This window comes from Xiphophorus hellerii, chromosome 9, assembly GCF_003331165.1.
Source record: "Xiphophorus hellerii strain 12219 chromosome 9, Xiphophorus_hellerii-4.1, whole genome shotgun sequence".
NCBI classification, from domain to species: Eukaryota; Metazoa; Chordata; class Actinopteri; order Cyprinodontiformes; family Poeciliidae; genus Xiphophorus; species Xiphophorus hellerii.
In genome coordinates, this window is record NC_045680.1 from 5,218,402 (window position 1) to 5,240,382 (window position 21,981).

General features: G+C 39.7%; 1 protein-coding gene across 2 annotated transcripts in view; it reads left to right on the forward strand.

Annotated features, from left to right (window-relative positions):
- dennd1b (DENN/MADD domain containing 1B) overlaps positions 1-21,981 on the forward strand; it is a 138,883-nt gene that overhangs the window by 40,837 nt on the left and 76,065 nt on the right. The window contains exons 4-8 of one of the 2 annotated variants that reach the window (XM_032571734.1): positions 9,281-9,330; positions 11,473-11,592; positions 17,417-17,486; positions 19,196-19,276; positions 21,319-21,378. In XM_032571734.1, the coding sequence (XP_032427625.1) occupies positions 9,281-9,330; positions 11,473-11,592; positions 17,417-17,486; positions 19,196-19,276; positions 21,319-21,378 (381 nt within the window). The remainder of the gene's footprint in view (positions 1-9,280; positions 9,331-11,472; positions 11,593-17,416; positions 17,487-19,195; positions 19,277-21,318; positions 21,379-21,981) is intronic. The other variant, XM_032571735.1, reaches the window with a different exon arrangement.

The following is a 21,981-nucleotide window of genomic DNA, read 5'->3' on the forward strand; positions in this document are numbered from 1 at the left end:
AGCTTATTGTTCTTGATCTGAGGAGTTGCCATATTGGATCTCGAAATCAAAGAGCAGAAATAAGAAATTTACAGTAAATACCACAAATATTCTGTGTTCCACTTGAAATATTGACAGTTATTGTTTTCTCAGCTATTTTGAGTCTTGGGTTCTGCTTGTATCTTTGTGTTTTTATCCAGTTTTCCCCTTAATTTTATTGCACCACGTTTAGCCCATGTGAGGCTTCAGACCATTACACATTTTTATTCTGCATTATTTATTTTTTCCTCTCTCCCTCAACTACCAAGGCTCAGCTGTCCTTGTGCCTTTACACGTTGCAAATGAATGCATATCCATGCAAATTCTTAAAAAAGAAAGGCTGAAAATTTGAATATTTTGCTTAAAGCTGCACCCAGGTCGACCCTGCCATTCGGCATTTGAAAGTAGTGTGTCTGTTTGAATACTGAGGATCTCTCTTTGTCATGTTCGCCAGAGGGGCTGGGTGAGCGAACCAGCACCGGCGGATGGGCAGAGATCGGCTGGGTAGCTGCACACAGACAGACTAATTGGGAAAGGGGGGGCAAAAGAGGGGACGAGGGGTGTTGGTGAGGGTGAGGAAAAAGGTGGGGTATGCAGGAAGGGGGGATCTAGGAAGACGACAGGGGGTTTAGGAGGGAGGTGAAAGAGGATGGAGATTGGGGGGATGGAAGGAGTGAAGGAGTAGGGAAAGATGGGAGGAGGTGATGGAGAGGGCATGAATGTATGCTGGGGGAAGAGGTGAAGGAAGGGTGAGTTTAGACACGATGGGTTCCAGCACTGATGTGTTGGTAGCCCTGCTGACTATGTCATTATGCTGCTGAAGGCCGGCTGGATAACCGCAGTCCCTGCTTGCTTCAAACCACTGTAGCCTTACACAGTTTGCATGACACATGAGCTAGCCCTTTGCAAGCAAGTTTTTATGCATTTATTAAACATCCAGATAAGAACAAGTTTTCCTCTAACTTTAAACTCAAACTCTTTAGACATACCAGTGAAACAGGCCTCTACTCATGGGTATTATATATATTTATATGCATACGTTGGCAGAGATAAAATATGCTGTTAGCTGAACTAAGATCATAGTGGTCTTCCAAACTAATTAGTGGCATGTCAGCTTGAAAAGGCTTGTTAGCAGTTTCCATGGATTTGTTTGTCTGATGGTCTTTGTGTTTCTAATGTTTTTTGAACATTTCAAATATAGGAAGAAAACTACAAAAAATTGGCTTCAAAGTTATTTTCTGCTTTTCCTTGGTCGACGGTCTGTTCACTTGACCTGCATTATAAGGAACACCAAAGCAGTGCAAACACAGTAAACTAGTAACATCCCAATTCAAGGTGTTTTCTCCTGGTTATTAGACTGAGAAGAACATCTATTGGCACAAAGCCTTAATTCTTAGAAGAAAAAAAAACAAAGACTGGGATAAAACCTAATCCAATATTAATTTGGCCTTCCTATAATAACAAACAGGTGCATGCTGGTGAAAGGCGTCAAAATTTCATTTTTATTTGATTTAGTTTATTGCAGTTTAAGTTGTTGGTGCAAGATATCAGTATTTACCATTAGAGCCACATGATTTCAATGATGGTATGACTAGTTCTAAATAAACACTTACGTATGCAGCGTTAATGTCATTGTACTCTGAGCTGATTGCAAATGTAGAATCAAGCTTGTGAGTAGTGTATTCAGATTCTATGCAGAAAAATTAAATTTGTTTATTTTATTATATGAGCGTAACAAACCACTTAATTCCATGGCAGTACCGTTTCTCAATGATCTTATCAAAACCTCCTTATGCCCAGTAAAACGCCTTCTTCAGAGATTCAGCTCCATAGAGGATTCATCATACTCATTTTTGCCAAATTGTGAACTATTAAGCCAATGGTCAGTGTTTGCTACAAATATCTAGCATGCTGTTCAGTTTTTATGCAGCTTCCTGGCAGCTAATATTGCCCCTTATTTTTATTTTTTTTTTAGAACTGTTTTCTCAAAGTAATTTTTAAAAAGGCATGTAGAGCCTGTGATCTCAGCTCTGTAAATTTATGGCTTAATGTTTATTCATAGTTTTTTGTTTTAAGCTGAAGTTACCAACTTGTTTAAAGGTAAAAGTATTTTGGATGCCCTCAGACCCTCCCACACATTAGCTATTATAGTGATTCAGAGATTTGAGTAGCTTGACCATAAAAATCAAGCACCTTGGCTTCCGGACTGCTTCTACAAACATTTGTGAAAGAATAAATTGCTTTCAGGAGCTCACAAAATTACTACATGCTATTGTGATAGTGGGCCACCTGTGCTGTAAGTCCATTTCTGAAAATTCATCTGTACTAAAGATTTAACAGTCAGTGGTTCTATAGCAAAGTGGAAATCATTGGGAGGAAAAGTGACCCAGCCAAGATGTGGTAGGCCACTTCAAATCACAGAGCGGGTCAGCGGATGCAGAGGTCGCCAACTTTCTGCAGAGTCAATAACTGCAGACCACCAAGCTTCATTCGACCTTAAGATTATATCAAGAACAGTGCATTGAGAGCTTCATGAAATGGGATTTTATGGCCAAGCAGCTGCAGCCAAGCCTTACGTCATGCTGCCACTGGCATCAGGCGCAATAAAGACATGTTTTCTGGAGGGACGAATCATGCCTCTCTGTCTGGCAATCCAACAGATGAGTCCAGGTTTAGTAGTTGTCAGGAGAACAGCCCTTGCTGGATTGCTTTATGTTGATTGTAAAGTTTGGTGCAGAAGGGATCATGGTGCAGAGTTCTTTTGCTTTTTTTAGTAGTTGAGCTTGGCCCTTTAATTCCAGTGAGAGAAACTGTTAATGCTGCACCATATGAAGACATTTTGGACAATTTTATGCTCTTGACATGGTGGCCTCAGTTTGCTGGGCTCTTCCTGTTCCAACAAATGTACGCACCAGTTCACAAAGGCCCATAAAGAAATCATTGAAAAGCTGCAATGAATGTTGCTTTTAGCTTTGCCTTTTCCGAGTTAAGGAGTTGCATTGACATTGTTTGCTCTTAGGTCCTAGGTTTTATGGAGACAGGTAATGCAAGCTGTTTTTCTTCAGCTTCCAGGTGGAAACGTGCAATATGATTTTTTGCGATTGCAATATTTCTAAATATTTCAGTTTAGTTTTGCATGGCCTCATTATGTTGTGGTTCTTGTTCAAGATGTCCTTCAATATGTATTTCTTGTCAGCTAGCTTCTCATTCTTCTGTCACCATAAATTTACTGGGTACCAATTTTTTGTGTTTCTGTATGTGGCCTTTTGCATTTGCATTTTGCAACCTTTAAGTAACCAGGATAAAAAACTGCTTGAGATTTAAAATATTTTCTACTTGGCCATAATAAATAAGTTTAAAAGCAATGACACACAGACTGCTTTTCTGTGGTCTTTTAAAATGTCCTTAAAAGAATAAAATGAGACCAACTCCTTCAACTGAAGTTCATTCTGAAGCTGATTTCATGCACACGATGTTGCAAAATTAAAAGCCTTTTTGCCAAAACTGTGGGCCCTAGGGACAGTTGGTAAAAGTGATTTCTCCCAGTGAGGTTATAAATTAACATTGAGGAAAGTCATTTTTAACATTTATTAATCAATCAGAATAATCCATGCCCACACCTCGATGAATCAAATGTTTTTTTTCTTCCCTACTGCTACCTTTAGCTTGATTAAACACCTTTGGAAAGTATTAGACTATAGGCTGAAGGCCAGGCCTTCTCATCCAACATCAGTGTTTTACCTCAGAAATGAGATTCAGGAAGAATGATCCTCTTTTTTCGCCCTTTATATGTGTACATTTATTTATATGCATTACATGCAAGTGATTTTCTAATAGACAGGAAATGACATTTTAGAAAATGCGCCACATTTCTTCAAGGGTATTTAAATGAGACAAGACACATGGAAAGATAAATAATGTTCACAGTGATTCATTATACGGTAGTAGGAATTACTTGTAATGTGAGGCTTAACAAAAAAGCTCTGAAAAAATGTATGAGTAATGTATGTATGATTTGCATTAATGGGCTAACATGAAAAGAAAAAAAAGACATCTGTTTAATTTTTTTTTTTTTTAGTATTGGACCACTAGTTCCGGATTCCCATTTTTTTCTGCTACCTTCCTCCCTTCTTTTATAAAACTACATCCTGTCAGACGGGCTCAGGGGGCCAGGCTGAACAGACCCAGACTCAGTTACACTGGGTAGCTAGCTACATTGATCTGGCTGCAGTAGCCAAGGGAATATAAATCAGGACAGGGGCTTAAAGTCTTGAGCCCCCCCAGGGAGGAGTCCTCGCTGCAAAGGGAGAGGGGCATGAACTGAGCTGCCTCCCTCTCTCTCCTCCCCACTCACACTCCTGTGTCCATCATTCTCCACCTCTCCTTTCCTTGTGACATTCACTTTTGTCAGTTTGTCTGTCTGACTCTCTCTCCCTCCTGCATTTTTTTTCTTTTACATCCCCCTTATTTCTTCCTTCTCTACTTTTGCCCATATTTTTACACACCACTCTGCTGCTTCTCTCTGTTTGCTCGCACATGGGAACGTGTAGATTGCTCATGAAGTTCACACCCAAAATGAAACACCACAACTAATTCTGAGCTTGGGATTTAATCAGTTTATAAACATGAATCATTTTTAACAGGCTTAAGTCATACAGCCTTGTTTTTGCAGTTTTCTTGTTGTCCAGCCTAAAGACGGGTGCCTCCCTTTATGTGGTAGACAGCCAAGCCTAGCCCACACATCAGTATTGTGTCAGGTCTTTTAAGAAACTGGTGTAATGCCAGACTATATATATAGCCTACCTCAACACAGATCGTTCTATAGGGGGAATTAGGGTAGAGCAAGAATAAAAGTAAAGTTTAGACCTATTTTTAAGAGGAGAAAAGCGAAGTCGCTATGTGCTGTGAAGTTTGTTGCTCTCCCCTGCTGTACTGTGTTATCCTGTGGGGGCACAGTGCTGTTGTAGTGATGTGATGCAGTGATAGCACGAGTGTCCACTGGGGGAACCCAGAGCATTCTGTCTCACTGAATGATACCCCTGTCTCCACTCACGATAAACAACACACACACACACACACACCCACACACACACACGCACACACACCCACACACACACACACCCACACCCACACATATCAGTGTCTGCCAAGCCCAGCCTAGCAGCAGATTCCTCCTCACCCTCCCAGCAAAAGCTGCAAATATATTAGCTGCCTCTTTTTCTTTTGTCTTGGGAAAATGGCATGTGGGGGGGACGAGTGTGTGTGTATATGTGCGTGTGTTTACCATGCTAAGGAATAGTAGCAGAACATCCCCTTTGTGCCAGTCGTGTTGAGATATCCCAGTGGTATAGGGCCTAGTGATGGGAAGAGAGTTACAGATGCCTAAGAGTTGCCAGTAACACAGGTGAGATGCTGGGAATGGAAAACAGAAAACTGACTGACAGATGAGGAAAAGATTTGTGAGTTTCAAATTACATGCCGCCGTCTTCTTTGGTTAAAGCAGAAAAGAACGATGGAAGAAAATAATGGGTCAATTCACAGGTATAAAAAGAAAATAAAACTCTATCTGCAGACAGTTTTACAAACTGAGTGTTTTTTTCCCCCTTTGTCTTTAACTACTGTCAAATAAAACAAAAAAATATCTCTGGCAGCTAGTGAGAGATTCCAGGTAACCAATCAGTTTATAAAATGTAAATGTTATTTGATCTATGTAAATACATTTATTTCCATTGTCTTTTTATGGAGCAGAAATTTTTCATGCAGATTCTCCTTTTTAAACTTTGAGACTTGTTATTACTGCAGGTAAAACTACAATGGTTGCATGTTTTCAGATTGGTATAGTATGTGTTTATTGTTTTAAATTTAAATTGACTAATATTAAGTATTCTTAAGGCTGCCAAAGCAGTATGCCACATTGATTATGACTACAACGATGATGTTGTCTACAGTCAGAGGTCACTTCTAGGTTATGGGTTGGATCCTCTCACACATTCAGATCTGACATCATTTTTCATGTCATAAATTTAAGATTCTGGTGAATGTTGACATTTTGGTATAAAGTTGCTGCAGATTTCTCTGCTGCATATCCACAATACAAAAAGCCCACACCACATCCCAAAGGTGCAGCTATTGGTCTGAGATCTGGTGAATGGCCACCAGTAGTTTAGGTTAGCCTGAGTCATGTGACCAGAGATGATTCTGTATACCTTGCTTGTAACATGTAGTTAATCGTGAACTTACATTATTAGAGGTAGACATTCAAAATCATTTAAATCTCCTTTCCTTCCTATTCTGACTTATATTTGGATGACTTGCACTCCTGCAAGTCATCCAAATATAATGATGAAGCTTTTCATTCAACTGGAGCTTATAAGCCATATTCATACCACGTTAAGAATTGAAGAAGCATTTTGGATGGAAGATGAAATATCTCAAAGTAAGCAGAGAAGAAGTTAGGTTTCGTACTACTAAAAACTTAGAATTGTCTTAAATATTTTTAATGCCTGAATTCAAATTACAGTACAACTACACTGAGTAAAATGGTTGAAGTTGGATTTTGATTCATAAATGTAAGGTAAACATTTTAAATAACACCCGCTTAGTACTATTTTTTTTGTTAATGATAGCTTATATTGGCTGGTTAATTCGTTAGGTGATCTACCAGCTAACTTGCAGTCAGCTGCTTTACATCCGTAGCGCTTATAGTATTCTTATAGCAGGATTTGTCTTCCTGGTTGGGGATGAAAAAGAGCAGTGGGTGTCTTTCAACCAGCTGACTCGTCAACAGCATGCAGTAGAGGCCTGTTACTCTACGCTTCCAACAGCTGGAAAAAATCAAATTCACTCTTATTTTCTTCCACTTTAAAAGAATTGAAAATGTAGGAATGCTATATCAGAAAAGTTTTATATATGATTTATCTATGCTTTAATGCCAAAAGCTGGACCATTTCCAGATCACAATAAGAAAAGTTTTTTCGTTTTAAGAGTAGGTAAAAGAAGAGCATATTTTGCAGAACGAGAACATTACCTTTACAAACATTACTCTAAATTTAAATTTGGTCTCGTAAGAAACATTTGTGTAATTCTATAAAATCCCGACTGTCTATGCCTTTGTTAAGATGTGTGAAATTTCCACCTTAAATCATTATACTAGGAAGATGAAGAGAAAGAAAAAAGGTGGATCTTGTCCAACTTCACAAACATGCTTGCAAGGCACAGCTGTCCGGACTGTTTAACGTCAAAAGACAGGCAGTCTGAAAGTGCCTATATGTTGGATGGCGTCCTGAGGTTTCTTATATGGAGGGAGAATATAGCTGCGATTTCAATGTCACACTCTACACAAACACAACCTCATCACTTCACTTCCTGCTGATTCTGTGTGAGATCAGAGTCTCTGCAGCTCCTGGACTGTCACTCAGAAACAGAAACCCGATGTGGGCAGGGCCGCGACAACACCGCAAATCTGGCAACTCGAATGTTTTTATTTGCAGGAAAAAGAGCGTCTCTCTATGTGTGCGTGCTGGCGTGTGTGTGTGTCTGTTTGGGTTTGTGTGCCATATGCAGTGTGCCAGGGAGGGCTCTCTGGAACATATTGGTGTGCGTGCATTGTGGTTAATAATAGTAGCAAACGCATAAAATGATGGCAGCTCTGATGTGTGTGACAGTTTTACAGCCGCACACGCCAAGACTTAGTCACACACGCACACACACACGTGCCGAAAAAACAGACCTCCTCTGCCACAGTACCATCCGTCTTTGTTGAGTTCTCAATTTTATCACGGATCCAGATAAGGAAAAACAGTCACTTCCCACCCACCCACCCACCGCTCCTCGCCTTCAGCCCCTCCCTAATGCTCCATATCTGGGCACAGGCTCTCATAGAAGCATATAGCCCACTGAAAATCAGCCACCCACACAAACACATAAATGTACAGGCCTCACCAGCCTTGGATGGAATGAGAAAAGTCCTTGAAGCAAGCATAACATTTAAATGCACAGATTCACACGACACACACACATTCTGTCATAGCTCATTGCTGCTTTTGGTTGGCTGTCTGGAGCAATGTTTGTGTTGTGCCGGGGTGACAGATTTAAGTTTTGATGAGGCGGGGTGGTGGCGGGCGGGAGGGGGGGATCAGTGACTGCTCCCCATGGTGAGGTCTTATAGACAGTAGACAGCAGCAGCAGCAGAAACCCAACCTGTCGTCCGGATCAATCTCTGGGGGAGGCAGGGAGAAACTGCATCACTCACTGCTCGGATGTGTCCAATAAAAAAATAAAAAAAGACCAAAACCTCAGCTCAGTGGCCGAGCTTGGCAAGTAAACGAAAGAGGAAGAGAGAGACGGATGGGGAGGCCAGAGCGTAGCAGAGAGCCACCCAGTACCCAGGATTAGTCTTTGAGCTTGGCAGAGAAGGACCAGAACTGAGGGAGAGGTAGCAGGCAGACAGACGGCCAGAACGGACCTGGCAGCCATTCTGGGCCAGGTTAGTGGCCAGAGAGAAGACGAGCTGGAGCTACAGGCGGAGTGGGAACCCCGCGCTCGCTTTCTGTGTGGCTGGGCTGGAGTGGCTCACCCATATGGTGCACCGCACTGTTCATGCTCCCTGTCTAAATCCATATGCCGCTGGTGGAAAAGACCAGCGCCCCCTCCCCGTCTCCCCTACCTCGCATCAAGAGCACGCAGACCCACAGGGGAGGTGTTGGGAGGTAAAGCCCTGCAGGCTTGTACCCCCCCTCCGTACCTCTTAACCCCACAGAGCTGCTTAGCCTATTGTCACTACAATCTGCCACCATAGCCTGGGTGCTGTGTGTATCCCCCCCTCCCCACCCCCCAACCACCCTTGCCCTCTTTTTCTTTTCCATTCTCTCTCTTCTCACTTCTCTTTCATCTCCCTTTGGCACCTGATAATCAATGAACTTATTAACTGCTAATTATTCAAGCTGTGCATTGAGGATCCCTCCCTTATTCTTGGAAAAAAGGGAATGTTTCCACTCTGTTCTGCCAAATAAAGTGGGTTATATTGCCCATTCATTTGGATTAAGTGCATTTAGGCTGCACTGTTTGGGATGTTAAGACTTTGTCAGATTGCTATCAGTACTGTTTAGCATTAATCCCCATTTTGTTCTGCCAGTTGATAGACTAACCCTAACCCCTACTTGGTGGAGGCCCAAGAAATTTCCATACTGAAATATACAATCTTGTTTATTTTCTCTGTGATATGTCTAAAAGGATTTGTTTCTTTCTGTGTTCTGTTTTTTAGGAAGTTCTTCAGACAATACCAAAGTTCTGCTTTCCCTTTGACGTGGAAAGGTATGATTCCTCTCCTCTCCCTCTCCGTTTCCTGGTTTCACCTCATTTGTACAGAAGACACTTGCTCACACACCTCAAAAAACTGATCACTTCTCACACCTAAAGATAGAAAATGAGATGTACAATTTATACTTCTCAGATGTGACAGTGATGAGCTCTAAATTGCAATCACTTAGTGATATTGTCACCTGCCAATTTCCTGACGGTCGGAGCTTAATGATGAGTGTTTATTGTGGTCGTGTCCACATGGGTGGGATTGCCTGTTCAAAACAAATAAAAACAAAGCTGAAACTCTTTTTGTATGCCTTGCAGGCTGCATGAAAGTAGGAAAACACAATGTTCAATAACAATGGTAAATGTTGTGACAACGGCATGACTAGAGATAGTAAAACACATAATTAATTGTTACAGTCTTTCTGCTATTGTGGCAGATTAGTTTCTTGTCAAACGTGAACCCAAGATAATGAGTATTAAGTAGTTCCATCTCAAGTTCAGGTTTTTATGGGGAAAAAAGTTGCTTCTGACTGAGTTCTGCTGTTTGGCAATAAAAGCATTCAGTGGTACTTTAATGACTTGACCACCTTACCAACTCTTTACCTTCAAAATCCTTTTACCATACCATGCCAATTTTATTTATAAAATCACCATCTTGTATTATTGTAGTCCTGGTTGTGTTAAAATGGTCCGCATGGTGTGGAGTTTTGAATGTTTTATGCTAACCTTGGGAAGCACTGACTTATAGTAATTTTCTAAACTCTTTTCTTTCTAATTAGAAAAGAGTTTAGAAAACAAAAAAATAAATACAAGTGAAAGATTTCTTAGTTATTTTTGGATCCATCAGGAATCCTAATATGTAGTATTTCATTGGAGTCAAAATGAGATTAGAACCAAAATAACCATAGTTTGTGGAAAACTTTTAGAATTTAATTAACAATTGCATATGCATCCTATTTGAGCCTTTTTGATTTTATCTTTGTTTTTAAATTGTAAAAATACTGAACTTCCAAGTTAAATAAACCAAGAGTAAAGTTTGTGGTTTGTTTACAAGGAATGAATTGTTGAAAGGGGAAAATTAGCCCAGAGAATATTTGCAAAAAGATCTTAAAATCTCACATAATTTAACTCCAATATATAATGTCACATTCTGTGTTCATACCACAGTCCAAAAACATGGTCGATGGGTAAATTGGTCTTTCTATGTAGCCTTGTACCACAAGTGAGTGGTTATTTGATCTGGATCTCTGTGTGACCTGGTGATGGACTGGCGACCTTTCCCGGGTGTACTCCGCCTTTTACCCAATGGCCGCTTTAGTTAGGAACTGTTGGCTCTTATAAAACAGATTAAGACTCCTGATTATACTGAAATGACTCCAGGCCACATCCTGCTGGGATGAGCACGTTTTCCTAAAAGTAGTCTGTGAGTGGAATCTAGAAAATTACTTTGAAATGTAATTTGGTAAAGCAGGTACAAAAATGACCCATGAATGGCACTAAGTCTTGGGTGCCATCCACAAGTACAAAATCAAAACTGCAAAGATATAAAATGTTTTAAGGGTTGAAATGATAATATCAATGATCTGATAAAAACAACTCAATATTCATCAGAATATGTGTACGTGATTACAGATTAATGTAGAAAATGAGACCAACAAGTGTCATTGGTGAAAATGAGGTCACCTGTGACAGCCAGTGTTATTGATGAGTTGTATTATGATCTGCTCAGGCCTGAACTATCTGAAAAAGTCCCAGTTTTTATATTGGAACATGTGAAATGATCCATTCTTAAGACAGAAAAGGGAGCTAAGGATGTAGGGAGGACTCTGAGCTTTTACTGAAGCTGAGCTGCTGCCATCTAGTGGTGAAAATGTGACTCAAACTTAATACATATTTATCTCAAAACCTCAGAGAAGCTCTGATTTTATAACATTTAAACATGAAATATGTGATATTAATATATTAGCAGTTCATTCTCGAGGTTAAGTCAAACAGAATTGAGCCATCCTTGAATGAAATGGGTTGACCCTCTGCATTAATTTAGCTTAATTTTGTCTGTTATTAATTGCTCCTAATTCTTCCCACATTTATTAATAAACTGCTGGCTGTTTAGCCTTCATTGCATGCGCCCTTCTGTGTCGTCGGCAGGGTTTCCCAGAATCAGGTGGGGCAGAACTTCACCTTTGTTCTCACAGACATCGACAGCAAGCAGAGGTTTGGTTTCTGTCGACTCACCCAAGGCTGCCGGGTCTGCATATGTCTCCTCAGGTAACACACACGGCCACTCTCTAATTGTCATTTTAAACTTCATTATTGAAGTTTTTGTTTTAAGGATTATGTCTGATTTCAATACATTAAATTAAAAGTCAGAAAAAGACGTTTTTCCAAGTAAAGTTTCAAATCCTAAGTAGCCATAAACGTAAATAAATACATTGTTTACAAGCTACTTTTATTTTTTACTTATTTCTTAAGTACTTATCATAAATATATGTGTATCTATGTTTGTTTTGTATGGTGGAGGATAAAACCTTTTTTTAATTTACAACATCTTAGAAATGATCACAGATTTTTGAAACAACCTTTTCATTCATTCTCACACCGTTCTGCACTTTGCCAGAAAAACAAATTTATGTTCTTATCTGCCCACACAAATATGTTTCTGAAGTGCCTATAATTATCCAAAACTTTAGCCGTTTTTATATTTTTTTTATAGCTTTATTCCTTCTATCACAGCGCAGACAAACGAGGACCCCGGACGTTGAAAAATTTTATTTCTCTTTGCATAAATATGCTTCTAAAAAAAAGTCTATTATCTGTTAATTTCCAAGTAATTTAATGTCGATGCAACGTTGTTTTGTTTTTTTTTTCCTTTACAGATGCAATTACTTACCCATTACAAAGAATGAGCACTGCAGTGAAAATCTCAGTGGACAGGCTTGCTGCACTTTAATAATAACTAAGAAAAAAAGTAAAAAGATCAATTTTTAATGAATGTAATAAGCAGTTTAAGAAACAACAAATTGGAAAAGCAGCACAAAGCCTTCCTCTGTTCTCTGTTTGTGTAGCAGCACTCCTGTAAAGCTCGCTCTCGCCTCTGTGTGTGTTTGTGTGGCTGGTGATGGACAGTCGTGGGTTTGTCGCTGGCCTGATGAGCTGCTGTGAAGAACAGGGCCCTCATACCCCCCCTCCCATCCTCTTCCCCACACATACACACTCGTATATACCACCCACCCTTCCCGGCCAGCTTCCGTGGCCTTTGTTTTTCCTTTCTCTCCCTCTCCATCTCATGCTCTCTGTCTCTCCCTCTCTTTCCTCCTCGTTATTCGGCTGCTGCCACAGTGCGACAGCAAAGACGCTCGGCCCATAATTATGCATGAAGCTTCGCTGCCAATTAGCAGAGGCTCCCCCGTCCCTCTCGCTGAGTTAGACATGCTAATTCATTTGACATATGATGTATAAAATTCATTATGCATTCTGAGTAGTTTGCATGACTTGGTTCATTTATTATAAAATAACATATAGGAAGTTATTTTTTTTCCCGCTTTTTTTGTGTATTTGTGCTGTCCAGTTTTCCTCCCCAGATCTTATTTTATTGAATTTTTTAAAAACTACTAATAGCCATATTATGTTGGGATCATTCCCAAACATAACACTGTTGTAGATTTCTCAGATAAGGAATGTGAACAATTTTTAAAATATATTTTTTCAAGGTCCTGGGTTGAAAGTTCATTTTGTTTAGATAGATGATAAAGAACATATCACAAAATAAAACAGGGAAGACTATCTGAACTAGTTTTATTAAGTTTTAATCATTTCCAAAGAATAAGAGCTAAACTTTAATTAAAACAGTTTGCTTCTGTGATCGCTGAAATGTCGGCTCTGTAAAATTGTCACCTCTGCTTACAAGAGGAAGTGCCTTAATGAGTAGGACAGTTTTATGTGGAAAGGCCTTTGTAGTCTCGTTGCTGAAGTTGTGGCCAGAATAAAGCCACAGATCATACCAAATAAAGAAACGCGCTGAAATCTCATTATTATTTTAATGTTCTTTTCCTCATATCTCCTCTCACTCTTTCCCACTAGGTGTTAAATCATTTTTGTTCCCTCTTTTGGATAGATAAAAAAATTGTTTTGTGTAACAGCAGATGTTTTAGGATACATTTTAAGTACTGAGTGGCTCCGGTTATTGGTCACTTTTTCAGGACGACACTTCCTCCCCTCCCCGTACTTAACCCCTGACCCCAGAAAGTAAATGTGTAATGCAATCTTCAGCTGAACAGTCTACAAAGTGTAGGTGACTTATGATTACAGATTTCTGTGCAGTAAAAATGATTTAAGGCTCATCGAAGGAACAGGAATAGCTGTCGTGCTTAACACCCAACTTACTTTATGACAGCCAAAGTGGGCTGGCTTTTGTCTAAACATTTAATTTCCAACATTTAGACACTTTGTTGTTGAGATTTTTTAAGTCTTTTTTTTTTTTTTACCTTTTCAAGCTTAGACTACTTTTTGCTTTTTCTTTGAGTCCCAGAGTTGCTTCTTTTAGGCCCGTTCAAACATCCACGGCGTTAGGTGGTCGGAGCCTGGAACGGAGAGACTGATAGTGGGTCGCAGATTAATTGGTTCGCTCTTTGAGTACATGGCACTTGGAGAAGACGTGTGCTTAAAATGGTAGGAGAGATCGCGGGACCCCCACGCACTGAGCACTCCAGTGATAGATGCCTCTTCCCCTCCCTCTCTCTATCGGAGGATTTGCGAAGCACAAACAGATCTGAGCAATGAACTGTGACGAGTAGGAGTATCTCTCAGTGAGCTTTCCAAACTTTAACTTTGCGTGTACAGAGAGCAGAGCAGGGCAGGGGAGGGGAGAAGAATACACCAATGCATCCTTAAAATATATTAATTTGCCTCCTTTTTGAAGAAGGAAAACTTCCTCTATCTTTCAAATATGAGTTTATTATTGATAATTTGCAAAGGTTTAGATTTACCAGTGATTGTGTGTATTCCGTTAAATTTACAGCACTTTGGTTAAGGAGTGTAATGTCTGTGAGCTCTGTGAGGCCTGACGGCGCCGCTGACGGCGAGGGTTTCATTTATATACCGCACATCCGTGAAAACTTGAAGGTTTAATGTCCAGAGAACACAAGTCGTAAATGAGTCAGGTAATTTATCGAACTTACACTGCCCCTATCAGAGTGAAGCGTGTAAATACAGAACCCTCCACATTCACACTATGAATTTACTCGCTAAACTGCTGCTGTAGCATTATCTCTGAAAAACTGCCTTAATTATCTACTAGAAAACTTTAAATTTTCCTATTTTCTTTGTCACTGTGCACGGTGACAAAATAAGCTTGAGTTCTGCCTTGGTTGTCATAGTTCCAGTTATTTAACTGTGATGTTAGTAGTCTTAGCTACAGATACAGGCAGGTTTAAGCTAGTAGCTATTTTCTTTGAGCTGTTTTATGACTTGAATGGCATGTTCTCCTGTGTTTCCCATCTTGAAAGTTTCTTTAAAAGATGGGTTTCATCTTTAAATACTTTCATCAAGCTAAAATGCTTCTGTTATCAGACCAGATCTCTTGTGAAGAGTGCAACTCCTCTATTTTTAGTAGCCATTACCTTGAGAACATAAGTTCTGTTTTATTGTAGCAGTGAATGAAAAAGGTGCAGTTCTCTATCAATTTTGCATTTTTATGTACTTTGCCATCTTCCTCATTTTCCATTGTTGAGACTCTGCATTTCTTGTCACAGTTGGTTGTTTTAAACTTTTAAAATATTAATTACTCAGACTGTTGATCTTTGTATTTGGGAGAATAGTAATTTTATTGTAACCATTTACTGAATTTGAATACAGCTCAACAAATATCTGGCTGGCTGTAGTTAAAGGAATAGATTGCTAATTAAGAGTTCATAAAACTGAACCTCAAAAATTATATAAATAAATAAAAAAAATTCTCCAGTTGTTAGACCAGACTTTTTGTGGTTTTGCAAATATAGCATCTACTGCATGTATAGTCATCATTACTATTATTAATATTATTGTAATTAAATGCATCTTTTGTCATGATTATATATTGTCAAACTGAAAAAAAGAATGGTGTCATTCTCTTACAGAGAGCTTGAGATTTTCCTTTATCATTTTTTTCTGTGCCTGAAAGCAAAATAAAGTTGGACTTTATCATATTTGTCTCACTTAAAGTTAGATTTTTATATTAAGTTGACTGAGTTGTTGTTGCCTGTCCTGTCTTACATGAATGGAATGTTTTCTTGGCTTTCCAATTTTGACTGTGGAAAGTCTTTACCCCAGGTTAACATGATGTCATAGACATCGTAATTATATTTTACTGATTACGTTACAAACTGTAAGAATGAAAACGTGCTTCAATGACTTTCAGTGTAAATTAATTGTGCTGCAGATATCTATTTACTTTAAAAAATGACAGTTAAGCCTTGGATGTTTTTTGTTTCTCCACTTATCACTGAAAAAATTAGATGTATCTAAATTGTCAGATTATATTACTGTAATGAAAAAATGCATTTTGCACATCAAAAACTGACCTGTTTGTGTTGCTTGACATGGCAGAAATAGGTCTTCAGGTTAATATCCGGTCAGCATGTAAATTAACATAAGTATGTTTGATTGAGTCTCTCCTGCAAGTGTGACCTGATTGTGGTAAATCTTCATGCAGATGTCAAAATATCGGCATGTTAAGAGTCTGATTGTTTCAGACTAATGGTCACTCAGCCTCTCTGATTGGCACGCTTGGCTGCACTTCTCCTGAAGACCCGGGCTGTCATTGGCCCCTTGCGGATTTAGTGATATGAAAATTTGCATTAGGTCCACTTTATTGTTTTCTTGTTGTCTGTTAATTCCAGTCTGCAGAGCAGCCAGTGACCCATGCCCTGGTAACTCCTCGCTCTCCAGCCAACAGCTTTAGTTTGACTGTAAACTCTATCACTTTAAAACCCGAGGTTTAAACATTTCCCGCTGCAACAAAATACTTCAAACTTGGGTCATTTTATGAGATATGTAGCTAAATCATTGCTCACAGAGTTTTATATTGAGATTAAAATAATATTTACGTAAATTTTCAACCCCTGCATCCATCAAAGTTAATAAAGCATTACAAGGAGTGTCTATTTATTTAATTGCAGTCCTAAAAGTCCTCAGCCAGAATTATTGCTCATTCAGGGTCTAAATCTGCATTTTAAAAACCCAAACTGCATCAAAATTCAATACCATGATAGGATCTCATGTTTTTATTATTTAATTGCATAACATTAAATGAACTGAGCCCTCACAGCCTTTTATACTGGAGTAAAGTGTTGGCCTCCTTCCACCCAGAAAGCGAGCCTACTTGGCCAAGAATATGTCAACTTTGTAAAGAAAGCCATGCTGCAGATGCTTTAGCTTATGTTGGGTGTTCTTACTGATTAGCCTCAACACAAACAGTGCTGTATGAATTATTTGGAGCTTGTTAATGAATTAATTTACTTTACATTAATTATATAAAGTAATTTTTTTTAAAAATATGTGCAGCTCATGAAAAGCAGCAGTTTGAGGGGCAGAGAAGGCGGGTGGGGGAGGATGGTGTAAAGGGGGAGAGGGAGTGGTGTATTTTTGTTAAGCTTGTGCATCTGGGATCAGCATGCTTGTAAACCATAGTATCCCTCTGCACCATATAAAAGCAATGCAGTTTTTTTTTTTTAAAGGATCTACAATCTTGTTTTCTTTTCATCTTTTTTTTTTCTTTACTGCCCTAAAGAGGAGACACGACAAGAATTTATCACATGCAAAGGCCAGAAAGAATGTAATAAGAAAGATGTGGTAGCATATACTTTTGGAGTAAGAATCGGGATCTTTCCTCAATAATCTATGCAATTTATTTTGAAACAACAGGTCAAATGATGAAGACATTTTGAGAAACACACATTCAAGTTTTCTGCAGACTGACTCCCTTTGCGCTTGTATTTTAAATAAATAACACACCAGTCCGCTTTGATTCGTTGCATCTTGTTTGTTTATTGTAGAAGATGATGAAATGAATGCCGACTTCTCCATATTTATTGCATTAATGTGTTTCTCTCCGCAGTTATCTACCATGGTTTGAAATCTACTACAAGTTGCTGAACACACTGGCTGACTACTTAACAAAACAGCAGGTAATCACTCATTCTGTTTCTAATAACCAGAAGGTGCCAGGAGTTTTTATGCATCTACAAATAAGACAACATTTTATTTGGATTTGACTGATAAACAATCACACCATGTATTTTCTTTAAGTCTGTGTTGTGGTGAGACGTTTCCCTCCACTGTGTGTTCGTCTGCATGCTGCATGTTTTGTATTTTTTTTTTATTTATTTTTTTTGTCTCAGGCTTGAATTGGTTCCTCTTGTTAGCAGCAACAATGTTGACATTTCACAGACCAAACGCTGATCTGACACTGGAAGTTATTCCTGATGATTTACTGGAAAACAAATCGTTAAAAACAATACACACATGCAAGCTAGCAAACAAACACACACATGCCTGCACTTCACAAAAGTCGTCTCCCCAGACTATTCGCTGCATTGTACGAGCAAAAGGGAGGGGAATGTAAAATATGCAACAAACTGGGGAGATGTGCAGAGTCTACTGCATAGGGTGTAGGTGATGTTCCAATGTTTAGACTGAAGAGAGGGTGAAAAGAGAGGAAGGGAGGGCGACAGAGGAGAGGCAGAGAGCTTTGGGACCACTTTTCAATTGTCATGTAGTCGCTGCTTCTCCCCAGATCCTCAGGGAGCTGTTATCAGGACAGTGTGTCGTGCTAAAACAGAAAGGAAAAAAAAAAGAAAAGACAGTCACATCACATAAACAATCAACCTACATCCACATAATTCTTCAGCTATAAGAGATTCGGTGGAATAATCTAATGTGGTTGAAGAAAAGTAAATGCGGCTGGAGCGTTTTTTTGCGAGTGAGGAGGAGAGACGGAAAAGAACGATGGGAAAGACGGGAGGAGAAAAAATCCTGGGTGACTGAAATGTTAGTGTGCATGATTTGGTTTCTATTTACCCCGCTGTCCGTTCCAGGCGAGAGGGAGATGTTGACAGACGAGGGAAGACAGAAGAGCGATGAGGGTTTAGAGCGAGGGGTAAATGAACTGTTTCCCCAGGCCGTGTTGCTGACCATGCGTGTGAGCATTGAGCCTCTCATGACAGGAGGCTGTTCGATTGCACACACCCCAGCTAGCACCCCTCCCCTCCTGTCTTCCCCCCTCCTTTGCTCACTGTACGTTGCCACCCATCGCCTCTCTGAATCTGTGGCTTGTACACAACTCGCAGTATCTTCTTATAGCCCAGACCGAAAACAAAGTTCTTGGTGAAGAAAAAAGCTCGACGAAACTCCACAGCAGTTCACTAACTGCTTTCCCAGAAGTTTGAATACGAGTTTCACTTTTTAGTGTTGCCTTCTGAAAGATTTTCCTCTTCCAGAAGACACGGGATTGTAAATAGGAGTCATAAATGTTGGATGAGTAAATTTCAAAGCCAGTTCTGTGGTCAAACCCGGCTCTCTGACAGCTTCCTTAAGCCCTGTTTTTGGAGCGGGGACCCCCTGGTTAATTAGTCACAGGCTACTCTCGGCTGTAAATCAGCGCCGCTGGATAATAAGCGTCTGCAGCCATACACTCCGCCGTCTTTTAACCCCAGCACTTCTCGTTAAACATATGTCAGTCGGATGTTGTCGAGCCCTTCAGGCCTCGCTGCAGGTTTGCCCTCTGGTCTGCCACGGTGCCTGTCCCAGCACCGTTGTCAGGATTGACACATAACTTGTGTTATCAACAAAACAAGTAAATATAATTCATTTGTCCCATGTTTTTTCTCTCCCTTAGGAAAATGACTTGAATGACTTGCTGAATTCCCTCTATGAGCTGCCTGTGCCAAAGCCTTTTACACCAGTCAACTTGAGTGTGGTAGGTATACATCTGTTATTCTGCTAGATCAGATGCAAGACAGCTGAGGCAGAGACAGACAGAGGGAAAGGTACCGCAGCAGCATGTTGCATCAGAGACGGTGACGACAATTGGGTGAAGTAGTTAAAAGTGAACCAAGAGACACTGAGGACGTAATGTAAAGCAGAAAACACAGAGAGCAAAAGGGAAAGATAATGAGAAATAAAACGAGATTGACAGAAAAAGAGACCAAGACGGCATGAGAATGTGCAGAAATAAGGAGATCGGCAAAGTGCAGAGGTTGAGATGTGAGAGAATAAATGAGAAAGAGGCAGAGGAGATGCAGAGTGCGGAGCAGGAGGAGGTTAAGGCACGCCAGGCGGGAACGGACACGCGCACGGGGCCCGGGACTGACACCGTGTTTGGAAACAAGAAGTGGCGCTTACAGGGTTTTTTTGTGTGATAAGCTCAAGCTGGACACGTTTAAACATGAAGGGCCCTTTCACAACTCATCATGTCTCCTGCTTATCAAGAAACTACAACGGCCTAATGAGCCCAGGTCCCTCAAAGTCAGCTTCTGTTTGAGTTAACTCTGACACGAGCTCTCATGGAATGCCTCCAACATTAAACACTGTCACTTCTGTAAGCCCGGCCGATTTAAGCGCAATGTAAAGGTTTTTAGCCAGTCTGCTAAGCTCACAATCTCCAGACTCCACACCATGAAGGGATCAAAAGAGTTTCGGTGTTAGCCTTTGTCCTTAAGGACCACTGCTCCACCCATACACCCCCCTTTTTTAACCAATTAAGCAAGCAACTGTAAGTCGACTCTACAGCAAAGGTCTCTGAAGGATGTACATCTAATTACCCAGATGAATTTGCAAAAAAAGAAAAAAAAAAAAACAGGACAAATATCAGGTCAATAAAGTCAAGATTTAGTTTGTAGTTTGCGTATTCTTGTCTGTCTGTGAATAAACTAGTGATGCACCAGTCAGTCAGGCAGATATTGTATTCAGCCGATTTTATCTTTTTATTTAACTACTAAAAAAATTTATTTTCTTCCCTTTATAGTGATTAAAAATATCAAAATTAAGATTTTTAGTCTGTAAACAGATGAACAAACAGGATGAACTTTAATGCACTAAAAATCTAATAAAGGTTTGACACAAATGCTCTTTGATGATCTTATAATACCTTTATTTTAATCTACTGAATCTGTCAAAGAATCTGCACCACATTTTTCTCTTCTTTGCTAAACTAATCATTTCAAATCTGAAATGGCAGGACAGATTTCAAAGAAAGTTGCACCTGCCTGGAAAAGACGGATCGGTGCGTCTCCAAATCAAATGTCTCTCCAATCTCAAATTATATTAACTTTTGACTTATTTTTGTGTTGTACATTGATTTCTTTAATTACAATTGCCTTACCACTGTTATGCATAGAGATGCACCAATCGATTGCCCAGAGATTGGAATCAAACAGTTACCCTTGTTTAGGTCTGACTGATCAAAAACTCAACAGCTTGGGCTTTTTTCCCCATTATTGAATGTATCAAAACTACAAACTTCCATAGTTTTCATCCTATATAAACACCATGCTCTTTGATGCCCCTTATGAGTTTAATAAGAATCAGATCAAGGTTATGAGCAAATGCTTTGATGCTTAAATAGTCATAATCTTGTAATTCCTTCATTTTCTGTTGTGTTCAAAAGAACCTGGATCATATTTGTTCTCCAATGTGTTTTAGTCCTGAGCATAGAACATGGAGTTGGAAGGACTTTGAATCTGCAGGTGACACCCCAATGAAAACCAGAATCAGTATGGGCTCCACAAAACGTCTCTTGAATAAACTTTCTTTATCTCAATCTGAAGGCGACGCTGGAGAACAGAGGTGATAGCTTCATCTCATTCCTAGAGAAGCCGCTAGTTTAATATTTAATTGATAAAGCAAAATTATTCCCTTACAGGAACCTTTTTTTATTTTATCATGCCAGCCGAGAGCAGAAGCCTTGTCCCCTTTCATGTGTGAACCCTGTTTTGTTCTCTCTCTGTCTTATTGTGCAAGAATGAGCGGTTGTGTATTGCCACTGGGCAAGTACTGAGAGATCAGCCAAGCAAGGAGCCGGTGAGTGGAAGAGGAGTGAGCGGCAGAGACGGGTGGAGGGAAGGATGCTGCTGTGAAATATGAAACTGCTTCTACACTAATCACATGGGAGCCACTGATTTCCAATTTGGCCAAATAAGCTACGCTACCGTTTTTACATATAACAAAAACAAACTATCCTGGGTCTGGGTGTGTGTTTCTTCTCCTCTGGAAAACAATCAAACTTTGTAAATGATTAATGTCTTTCCACTCTGCTATATTCTCTCTCTGAAAATCAAAAGTTTTTTTTTCTTCCTCCCTTTATGTTTAAAGCAAAAGGCAATTGTGCTCAAGAAATCTCCTTGATGCCTTTCCAGTTAACCCACTTTCAATGTGTTTTCGTATAAACAAGTCTTCGAAAGAACAAGGAAAGAGGCTGATAAGCAAGCAGACACCCAATGAAAGCCACGGCTGCACTGAGGAACGTGGCTTCTGATTATCACAGCGCCATGAATTTGTAGACCAACAGGGGAACATAATTTAGCACACAAAGCGCAAGAAAACAAGAAAGAATAGAAATCACACCCCACTGTAGTTGTTCTATGTGGTTTTTAGTAGCTGTCCTCAGTCTCAGAGGTATGACCC